An 11,869-nucleotide genomic window follows, 5' to 3' on the forward strand; every position below is an offset into this window, starting at 1 on the left:
CAATAATTCAATAAAGTCTAGAAAATAGTATGATTTTTTTTTTATATAAAAAAAATCAATAAAATAAAGAATTTGATTGGAGAAGAAGAAGAAAAAAAAGAAAAAAATGGAAGAGAATTCAACTTGACGTTGGGCGTGGGGTGAGGATGAGAGGTGAAGAAAAAGAAAGAAAATGGATGAATGAATCACTTGAAAGTGTGTGTGGGGGTGGGGGTGAAAGATGAAGTGAAATTTTAGATGAAATCAAAATTAAAATAAGTCAAAAGTAAGAGAGAGAGAAAAGGTAAAGAAAAAACTTAAAATGAAAAAAATATATTTTAAATTAAATTAACACGTGTCATGTAATGATTGGTGTGTGAACACACTTGCTTCTTAAAATCTGAGGCTGATCGAAAAATAATATAATAATATCTGTTCAAAATTGTTTAGTAGGGTAATAAGACGGTTGCAAAGTTAAGATATTGTTTTGAAAATTCGGGACAAGTTAAATAGTGAATTTATGTCTTTTCTCTTTTAAAAAATTGCATAAATGCAATATAACAATGCTTTTGACTTAACTAGATACTTCATTTGTCTCACATAACAGAAACAAGGAACTTTTGTGACACCTTGGATATCCACACATAATGGATCCAAGAATGTACAATGCTGCAAAGAAAGGGAGTACTATGGAAGATGGTGATTTTTCACTTGTTGATTATCTGAAAAGGGAGGAAGAAAATGGTTACCAAGTCACTCCAAAGGGAAATACAATCCTCCATGTGGCAGCTCTCTTTGGCCAACGAGGTTTCGTGGGAAAAGTCCTTAAGATTACCCCGGTATTATTATGCTATAAGAATAAGAAAAATGAAACTGCGCTTCACATTGCAGCTAATTTAGGACGAAGTGAAGTGGTGAGTGAACTACTTAGCTTAGGAGGAGAGGAGACAATACTCGTTAGGATGACGGATGATATTGGAGATACGGCCTTGCACAAGGCCGTGAGAAGTGGACACATTGACATTGTCAGGATGTTGATGAAATTATTACTAGATCCTGAACACGACTTCCCAGCAAATAAGGCTGAGGAGACACCACTTTATTTGGCTGCAGAGTCTGGTTTTCATGATGCTTTGATAGAAATCTTGAACGTTTGCAAGGAACCAACTTATGTTACAGGTCCATCCAATCGAACTCCTCTACATGCAGCCATAATTCAAGAACACACGGGTGAGTACCTCCTGGATGATTTCATCATATATAATATGGAAAATGATTAAATTTGTCCCTCTACCAATAAAAAGAAGCTACATTTGCCTTTGGTTAAATTTATTTCAATAAATATACTGCTACAGTCATACTTTATGATCTTGTTGAACGGAAAAATCATCCATTTATCATCATCATATATAATATTTGACATATATATCCAGAATGCGTGAGATCACTATGGCAATGGAATAAACCTTTATGCGAAGAACTTGATAGATGGGGTTGGAATTCACTACACTATGCTGTTAAACAAGGATTGAAACAAATAGTTTCAGATATGTTGGGATGGAAGAAATCTTTAGCCTACCTTCCGGCTGGCAGTGAAAATGACTGGACGACAACGTTTCACATTGCAGCTAGTGAAGGTGATATGTTGATGATATATGTGTTATTAAACCGCTGCCCAGATTGTTGGGAAATGCTTAATAGCAATGGTCAAAATGCACTTCATGTTGCCTTATTGAACGGTCACGAAATGTTCGTCTCTGTCTTCTATGGGTCTGCATTTTGTAATAGCCTTGTTGATGAGGCAGATAATGAAGGCAATACTCCACTCCATTTGCTTGCTGCCTCTGGGGACAATGTGCCGCAAATGATATTAGACAATCCTAGAGCAAAGAAGATGGCATTTAACAAACAAAATCAGACTCCACTTGACATAGCATTGTCTCGCACATGGACAAGAAAGAAGGTACTCCCTCTTGTCCGTGACGGTTTTCCCTCACTTCTTTGGACTGAATCAGTCCGTCAGTTTTTTAAAAATTAACCATGTAAATAAGATTAGCAAAAATTACAGAATCAAAGGGAACCATAGCCTGACAAAGGGTTCGGTCCAATTTGGACACCCATTCAGGAGGTGCCAAACAAACCCATCATTGATTTGAGATCTTGATTAGGTGAATACCTGGTCTTTGCAATCAATGCTAGGCATAATGAGTATAAGCACCTCAAAAAAAATCTCTTTTTGTCGTATGAACTTTAAGGTGTATGAAGTTTCATATTTGATTTTTTAAGCAGAATGATAGGACATATGGCAACCTAAGTGGAATTAATGCTCCTAAGAGAGAGTTCTGGCACATTGAAGTGCTATAAACCTAGAAGTCACCAGTATCTTTAGCCTAAACATACTGGCATCTACAAAAGTAGGAGAATCACGGGGGCTCGTAGTGACAAGAAGAGTGTTTTTTGGCTCGTCTTCGAGAGACGGGAGCTGCATCTTACCCATTCAAAGGGGGCCAATAGCCTCCTTAGGAAGGTAGGAAAGTTTTATCTTCTTGAAGGGTGGTGGCATGCTTCGCAAGAGCATCCTCAATTCCATTACTTTCTCTATAATAATGACTAATGCTGACATCTTCTGTTGAATTTTGTGTCGAATATCATGCAATCTTGATGGGTGGTTTCAATTTGGTTGGTTTTTGCACTGCTTTAGTAGTGATCTTTATTGAGTAAGGGTGCTTTGTCATGATTCCTTCATTTCTGTTATTAAACTGCTTTGATCCGTTTTTCATTGAGTCGGGGGTCTATCGGAAACAACATTTCTACCTCCATGGTAGGGATAAGGTCTGAATACACCTACCTCCGGAGTAGGGATTACACCGAGTATATTCTTCTTGTTGTTGGTAAAGATAAAAACTAGAGTAACAATGAATCATGTCTTGTATTTTCTAAAATGACAGTTCATCTATTTTTAAGAAGAACGAAAATAAAATGAACCGAAGGATGCAGTTATTAATTCCACTTTTTCTCAAGGACTATTATATTATACACTATATCTTTCACCATCTAGCTGATCAATTTTATTACTACATGTCACATATATTAGGAGAAATTGGTACGCGATATTTGCAGCATAAATGGACAATTGGGACAACGTGACTTCATGGTAAAACGGAAAGCGGAACCAATCGGGAACATACAACAGATGAAGGAGGATGATGATGACAAAGCTAAGAGAGTCAAAATAGAAATCGAAAAATTTATAAAGTCATCTCAACTACATGTAGTTGTAGCTACTCTAATAATGACAGTCACGTTCGCAGCTGGTTTCACATTACCAGGAGGTTTATACAGCGATGACAGTCCTAATAAAGGGATGGCGATTCTATTAAAGAGAGCAGCGTTCTGTGCATTTGTTATTTCGGATGTCCTGGCATTTTCATGTTCAGCTGGTGCTATATTCATCTATTTCTTCCTGGCAAATATGGATACAGAGTACGATGAAGAACCTAAACGGGACTGGTTCAAAAGTTTTCGGAGGAGCTATATTATAGCAGGTAATTTGCAACTTTGGGCAATGGCTGCAGTTGTAGTTGCATTTGTAACTGGTATGTATGCTACTTTAGAAAATTCACTTGCTCTTGCTGTTAGTGTTTGTGTCATTGGTTCTGTTTCTTTTCTTATGTACTTTTCGATTTTCTTTTGGGTATAGCTAGGAGAGCTGTGCTTACTAGTAGTACTCGAACAACGTACATAACCTTAATTTGAGGTGTTCAGGTGTGCTTACCATTCGAGCAACTCTTTGTTGTCTAATATAGCGCTGCTAGGAGATCAAACTTGATACTATTTTTTCCTTCATGTATAGAGACACGCGATTGTGAATACTACTATTTGTTCTAGCATGATTTGCTTGACTTATTTTTCCCATTCCTCTTGTTATGTTTCGAAATGAAGTAAATCGATTTGTGATTTATCAACACGTCTATATTTATTCAACAAGATCCAATAATTAGCTTGATATGTAGCCATGTGTTTGTCTAAAAAAGTGTACCATGAGTCTATTTACTTTAGTGTATTTATTGTACTATTGTAGGTAGAGCTTTAGCACTCTTGCGTGAATAAGTAAAGCATGATGAAATCTTCAAGTTATATAGATCTATCCCCTTTTCAGGCCGTGTAATTTTACATGATATCAGAGCTTTAAACATAGAAGCTACGTTGTACAAATTTCTATCCAAAAACAATGGCCTCTAGTTCCCTTTAACCCTCCTTGTCTCTTTTAGCCTCTGCCCTGCATCATCTCATGGTTGTTTGTTCTGTCATCTCTAGGGCCCTATTATCACAAATTATGACGTAAGTTTAATGACTTGGGTCGATCTTAAGCAAACCACACTCCAAAGTGAAATGGAAGTCATCAACCTAGGCCATGGGCCTTACTGATCACTGACCAACCTAAATTATTTATGTAATGTGATAAATCATTTATCTTTTGTTATTTTTTAAAAAGGCCATTCAAGGTGGAAATTAATACATTCAGCCACTTTACCTTAGGTTTTAAGCCAAAAATAAAATAAAAATTAAAACCCAATTGAACATTTTAACCAAAAATCACCTGTATATATAAGATAAATTTTATGTATTTAATTTTGAACCCCCTCACAAACAAGAAGTAAAGAGTGGGTGGTAGATCTCTTTAATAATTGACTCTCACGTTTTGTGGCTCAAATCCCATTGTGAACAATGAACATTATATTTTTAGCTTCTCTTCATTTAATTTTGGGAACAATCTTCACATATTTTTATTATTATAAAAAAAGTGCTAAAATGATATATTTAAACCCAAAAAAATCGAAGGGTCCATTCCCAAAGGCTAACAATAGTTGTATAGTGGACAACTACTGTTGGATGAGGGAAATATATACTACTACTTTCTAGGAATTGGGTTTTGTAACTTTGTTGGCTTATCCGTACATTTATACTTTTATTATTTTTTGAATCCCTAAATGAAAATTCTGAATCCGTCACTGACCCACCCAATATTTGACTGGTAAGCTCCTTTATGCATTGATAAACACAAGGGTTAAAAAGGTCCAAATTGACAAGTTAAAATCAATTAAATTCATATAACTACAAGGTTCTAATTCGAATTTTGCTGGTAGCATCTAATTTATTAAATTAGATATGTTCATTATCACCTCGTCCCATATTAACAAGTCTTCTTCATTTGCCAGAAAATCAACATACGTAGTTGTTTGTTTTTCTCCAGATATGAATGAAATTCATTTTGGTGACTTCAAGCAAATACTTATAATTTCTTATAACGTTTTATTCTTTTACGTGAAAATAATTTTTTATGATCACTTACAAATTGAATTTAAAAAAAAATATTTTTTATATCTTTAATATATAAAAATAAAGATATATCGTAAAAACTTAAAACTAAAAATAAATTTGCACGATTTTGTCCTCTTGATTACTCTGATTTTTTTGCTTCTCTAGTTCACTCCCTTTCTCTATCATCATACTCCGACGGCTGTTAACTTCGAGACTTGAAGTGGGTCCACCACAAAAATAAATACTTACATAACTAAACACACACAAAAAACATTTTTCATCATAATGAATACATACTTTATGCTACTAGGATAAAGATTCGATTTTTTTCATTCAGGTTTTACTTTTTTTTTGTGTGTGTATTAATATGAGTTAAAGATTCGATTTTGAGTATATGGTGTCGATAAATATTGTGTTTTTTTTGTTAGGGAGTAAGAAAATGTTTATATTTGTTTGTGTTGTGTTGTGTTAGGCGTTTGACCATGAAAATAAAATTTTAATTTATTTTATTTAGCATTTTTAAAGTTAGAATTGGAATTGTGTTTGCCATAATATTTGATTATTTTTTTATATTTGAATGTGTTTTTTATGAGGAAAAATTCTTTTGGCAAGAAAATTTAGCCAGAATGATAAAATAACCTTTTTGAACATTTTTATAATTTCTTTTCATAGTTTTCTATTGTAGGATTATGCATATACAAAGAATTCAGGAATTTGATGGGGGGGACTGTTGAGATATGAGCTGATGATGAAGCAAGGAGAGTACAAGTTAAAGCTGTTAGTGTTAATAAAGGGCATATTAGTCTTTTCCAACTAATTAGTTATAACTAACTTTCTGTTAGTAGATTCTAGAAGTTAGTTACACAATGTAATAGGAATTAGCTATAAATACTAGTCTTACACTGATGTATTACTTAGTCTTTGAACTCAAACAATGAGAGTTCTCTTCTTCAATGTTAGCTCCTTGTTAATGGAGTTTTTCTGTTAATTCTGCATGTTTTCACTTACGTTCATGGTATCAGAGCCGCCCACAACAATCTCTGTGGAAGGTGATCGGTGTTTGGATCAAAGAATTGAGTATTCGATTCACAGATTCATCAGTTTTTCAGTAGAATTGCAAATCTAAGCTACCAATTTATCAGTTTTTCCAGTAGAATTGCAGATCTAAGCTAGGATATGTTATTCAAATTGTATTGTTTGTCATTTGCTTCCGCGACTGTTGATTGATTGGAGCTTTAGAGAAATGGAAACTAACAGAGCAACTGTAGATCTGGATCAAACATTCAACAATGGCCAGAATGAGAGTACATCCACACCACTTCATGTTACATCTGGACAAGGTATTGATTACTATCATCCTCTCTTCCTTAGTCCGGCTGATATTAGTGGAGTTAGCATCATTTCCTTTCAATTGATTGGTGTTGAGAATTATACCTTATGGAATCGTTCAATTACACTAGCACTACTAGGAAGGAACAATGTAGGGCTAGTAGATGGATCCTGTATGAAAGAGATGTTTGGTGAAGAACTGTGGGGACAATGGGAAAGGGTTAATGCAATTGTACTTTCGTGGTTAATGAATTCAGTGTCAAAAAGTCTACTCAGTGGTATTGTTTTTGCATCCAGTGCTTTTCAAGTCTGGAATGATTTAAAAGAGAGGTTTAACAGGATAGATGGATCTAGAACCTACAGTCTACATAAGGACATTGCCTCATTACATCAGGGTACTGATTCTGTGTCTGTGTACTACACGAAACTCAAAACACTATGGGATGAGTTTGAAGCTTTGGTTCCTGCTCCTTGCTGTAACTGTGACAAGTCTAAAGGATTTGTTGCTCATCTGAATAGGTAGAGATTATATCAATTTTTGATGGGGTTAAATGAGTCTTATCATCAGGCTAGGAGCCAAATATTGATGATGAATCCCTTACCAACTACTAATCATGCATATGCTATGATAGTGGGGGATGAGTGCCAAAAGGCTGTGGTTTCAGTCACTAACAACATGGGATTAAACTCAGTTGGAGGAGACTCTGTAGCTATGTTTTCTAAAACTGGTACTTCTTCAGGACCAAGTCAACGGTTCAAAAAGAATTCTATTCTGGTATGTGATTTCTGTCATTGTAAGGGTCACAACAAAGAATTTTGTTATAAGATTGTTGGATATCCACCAGACTTCAAGTCTAAAAGGAAGGTACAAGGGACTTCCTCAGACTCACACCATCAGTTAGCTCACTTCTCATATGGTACGAATACCAATGTTCCTGTTCCAGGATGGGGAAGGAAGTCTAATACTACTCAGGTTACTGATGAAGTGATAGAAAATTCCAAAGGGCACAAAGCAATGAGTCAAGCTGAGATGAAGGTCAAACAACTTCTTCAGGGCTGCACTTTTACAAAGGAACAATATGATCATATTCTCATAGGTTTCCAGAACAAGAATGAATCTACTTCTTCAGACTGTTATCTTGCACATGCTGCTCACACTGCAGGTAAAACTTTCTTTGTTTCTGAAAATAGTAATGTGTGGATTGTAGATACTGGTGCAACAAACCATATGGTATCTCAGTTGGATATGTTTATCAAAGGGTCTTTGATCAAGTTAGAGGTTCCTAAGAGTGTGTATTTGCCTAATGGAAACACTACACAGGTGACTCATGTTGGTTCTTGTGCTCTATCAGATAGAAGTATCATTTCCAATGTCTTTTATCTACCTGAATTCAAGTATAATCTGATGTCATTGAGCAAACTAACAAAGGAACTTGGGTGCTCAGTCACTTTTTCCCCTAACTGTTGTGTGTTCCAGGAACTTTACAGTGGAAAGGTGACGGAGATTGGTGAAGAAGAAGGATGTCTGTATACTCAAAGAAAATTTTGTGAAAATGAGGGATGTTGGTTCACTGATAAGAAAGATTCTGCACTGTCAGTTGCTCAAACTGCCTCAGAGTTGGAGTTATGGCATCAAAGACTAGGACATGTGTCCTCAGGAGTTCTTGCTAGGATGTTTGATATGAATAATCAAAGTATGAGTAGAGTGTCTAAGTGTCTAGTTTGTCCCTATGCTAAACAAACAAGGCTTACTTTTCCTTCTAGCAACATTAAAAGTTCAAACATTTTTGACTTGATTCATGTTGACCTCTGGGGTCCTTATAGCACACCTACTTTTGATGGAAATAAATACTTTCTTACGATAGTTGATGACTTCTCAAGGATGTCCTGGATTTTTCTATTAAAGCATAAATATGATGTGAGCATGTCTATACAACTGTTTCTAAAGTTTGTTAAGAATCAGTTTGCTCAAACCATCAAAGTGATACGGACTGATAATGGTACTGAGTTTGTGAATTCTGTGTGTGAGACTATGTTTAAGGAGATGGGAGTTATTCATCAGAGATCATGTTCCTACACCCCTCAGCAGAATGGAGTGGCTGAACGAAAGCACAAACATCTACTTGAGGTTACAAGGGCCTTAAGGTTTCAGGCAAAAATTCCCTTACAGTTCTGGGGACATTGTGTGCTAGCTGCATTACATATTATTAATAGACTACCTAGTAGTGTGCTTAACTTTCAAACTCCTTATGAGAAGCTATATGGTCGAAAATCAGAATTATCACACTTCAGAACTATTGGTTGCTTATGTTTTGCAAAGGTTCTTCCTGCACATGATAAGATGATGCCCAGGTCTAGAACTGCAGCTCATATGGGATATTCAGAAATACAGAAGGGGTACATTCTATTTGACATTGCTACCAGATCATTCTTTGTCAGTAGAGATGTCATATTTAGGGAAGATGTGTTCCCTTTTTCACATACAGACATCACTGATAGCCAACCAGTCTTTGTATACAATTTGCAGGCTTCAAATTTTATGCTTCACACCACTCCTCCTCAGGCTCCTGTTACACCTAATTGTAATGAAGATACAGTTACAACAGCTTCTCCTTATTCAGAACCTGAGTTAGAGGTACCTGATCCCTTGACCACTTCTCAGGCTACTAACATCATGGAGGAAATAGTCCAAGAAGTTCCTGTACAGGTTGTACCAGTTGATACTAGAAAATCCTCAAGAACTACACACAAACCTCTATAGATGAAGGATTTCGTTTCTCTCAACATAAATAAGGATGTGAAGTATCCCTTATGCAACTACATGAGCTATAGTCATCTCTCTCCTACCTATCAATGTTATATAGCTGCTACCTCCTCTCTGAAAGAACCTGGTACCTACTCAGATGCAGATAAGGATCCTAGATGGGTTGATGCTATGCAAACTGAGATTCAAGCCTTAGAAGACAACAACACTTGGGAGATCACAGATTTACCCCAAGGGAAGAAGCCTATAGGCTGCAGGTGGATATATAAGATTAAGTACAAAGCTACAGGGGAAGTTGAGAGGTTTAAATCCAGGTTGGTAGCTAAGGGGTATAGCCAACAAGAGGGTATTGATTACAAGGAAACTTTCTCACCAGTTGTTAAGATGGTGACTGTGAGATCTATTATTTCTCTTGCATCTTCACGGCACTGGCATATTCATCAGATGGATGTTTTTAATGCTTTCTTGCAGGGAGATCTAGAGGATGAAATTTATATACAGCTTCCTCAAGGTTTTGTCAGTCAAGGGGAGAAGGTGTGTAGATTGACCAAGTCACTGTATGGGCTCAAGAAAGCTCCAAGGCAGTGGAATCACAAGTTGACTGAAGCTCTTGTTGCTCTTAAGTTCAAAAAAAGCCAATATGATTACTCATTATTCATCAACAAGTCAGAAGCTGGAATTTGTATTGTGCTAGTCTATGTGGATGATATGTTAATTACTGGCAGCAGTCTTGAATTAATAGAAGAGACTAAATAGGCACTACAAAAGGCTTTCAAGATGAAGGACCTAGGTGAACTAAAGTATTTCCTAGGTATTGAGTTTAGTAGATCAGCAGATAGTATACTGATGCATCAAAGGAAGTATGCTCTGGAGCTTATAACTGAGGTTGGTATGACAGCAGCCAAGCCTGCAGGAACCCCTATTGATGTCAATGTTAAGTTAACATCAATACAGTATGATGAGCAGGTAAAACTGAGAGATAATTCTGAGGACCCATTGGCAGATCAGACAATGTACCAGAAATTAATTGGAAAGTTGCTATATCTTAACATGACAAGGCAAGACATATCCTTTAGAACACAGACTTTGAGTCAATTTCTACAACAACCAAAGAAGTCACATATGGATGCTGCATTGAGAGTGGTGAGATACTTAAAAATGGAACCTGGTCGAGGTCTATTGCTGGCTAGTTCCTCAAATGAACTAGTCACTGCATTTTGTGATGCTGATTGGGCTTCATGTCCACTTACTAGAAGATCAGTTACAGGGTACATGGTCAAGATAGGCAAGTCATTGGTGTCATGGAAAGCAAAGAAGCAGACCACAGTGTCCAAAAGTTCAGCTGAAGCTGAATACAGGAGCCTAGCATCTGCAGTCTCAGAGTTGGTGTGGTTACTTGGAATGTTGAAAGAAGTAGGAGCTGATATTAAGCTGCCAGTGCAAGTATATAGTGACAGTAAAGCTGCCATACAAATTGCTGCAAATCCAGTGTATCACGAGAGGACAAAGCATATAGAGATAGACTGCCATTTCATAAGGGAAAGACTACAACAAGGCTTGATCAAAATAGACTATCTACCTACACAAGAGCAACCAACAGACATTTTGACAAAAGGATTGTCCAGGATACAACATGAACATCTAGTATCCAAGCTTGGTATGTTGAACATCTTTACACCTCCTAGCTTGAAGGGGAGTGTTGAGATATGAGCTGATGATGAAGCAAGGAGAGTACAAGTTAAAGCTGTTAGTGTTAATAAAGGGCAGATTAGTCTTTTCCAACTAATTAGTTATAACTAACTTTCTGTTAGTAGATTCTAGAAGCTAGTTACACAATGTAATAGGAATTAGCTATAAATACTAGTCTTACACTGATGTATTACTTAGTCTTTGAACTCAAACAATGAGAGTTTCTCTTCTTCAATGTTAGCTCCTTGTTAATGGAGTTTTTCTGTTAATTCTGCCTGTTTTCACTTACGTTCAGGGACATTTGCAATATTGACGACACACATTTATTTGGTTGGTGGTTGTAGTTGATAATCTTTAATTTGGTTGGTAGAAAAAAATAAATAAGATGCTTTTGGTAAAAAATAAGAAGTTGAGGTAATATTAATGACACGTTTTTTTGTTGATAAAAGTGTCGAGAAAAAATTATTGTGTTTTGTTAGGTGTTTGAACATGAAAATAAAAAATATTTTACTTTATTTAGAATTTTTAAAGTTAGAGTTGGAATTATGTTTGGCCATAATATTTGATTTTTTTTTAGAATCTGAATGTGCGTTACTATAAATATAATTTCTTTTCACAGTTTTCGATTGTGGGATTATGCATATACAAAGAATTCAAGAATTTGATGGAGGGACATTTGCAATATTAATGACACACATTTATTTGGTTGGTGGTTGTAGTTGATATTCTTTAATTTTGGTTGGTGGAAAAAATAAATGAGATGCTTTTGGTAAAAAAAATAAAAAT

The 11,869-nt window shown here is 35.9% G+C and overlaps 1 protein-coding gene and 1 pseudogene across 1 annotated transcript; one reads left to right on the top strand and one right to left on the bottom strand.

Moving 5' to 3' along the window:
- Positions 1-1,016: 1,016 nt before the first annotated feature.
- LOC125839209 (ankyrin repeat-containing protein At5g02620-like) lies at positions 1,017-3,679 on the top strand. Its single transcript, XM_049518181.1, has 3 exons — positions 1,017-1,209; positions 1,413-1,942; positions 3,074-3,679. Exons 1-3 carry the CDS (start codon positions 1,017-1,019, stop codon positions 3,677-3,679), a joined length of 1,329 nt encoding a protein of 442 aa, XP_049374138.1.
- Positions 3,680-4,292: 613 nt separating this feature from the next.
- LOC125839374 (U1 spliceosomal RNA) lies at positions 4,293-4,436 on the bottom strand (annotated as a pseudogene).
- Between the last annotated feature and the right edge of the window lie 7,433 nt (positions 4,437-11,869).

This window comes from Solanum verrucosum, unplaced genomic scaffold, assembly GCF_900185275.1.
Source record: "Solanum verrucosum unplaced genomic scaffold, falcon-dt-bn FXZP01000170.1, whole genome shotgun sequence".
NCBI lineage: Eukaryota > Viridiplantae > Streptophyta > Magnoliopsida > Solanales > Solanaceae > Solanum > Solanum verrucosum.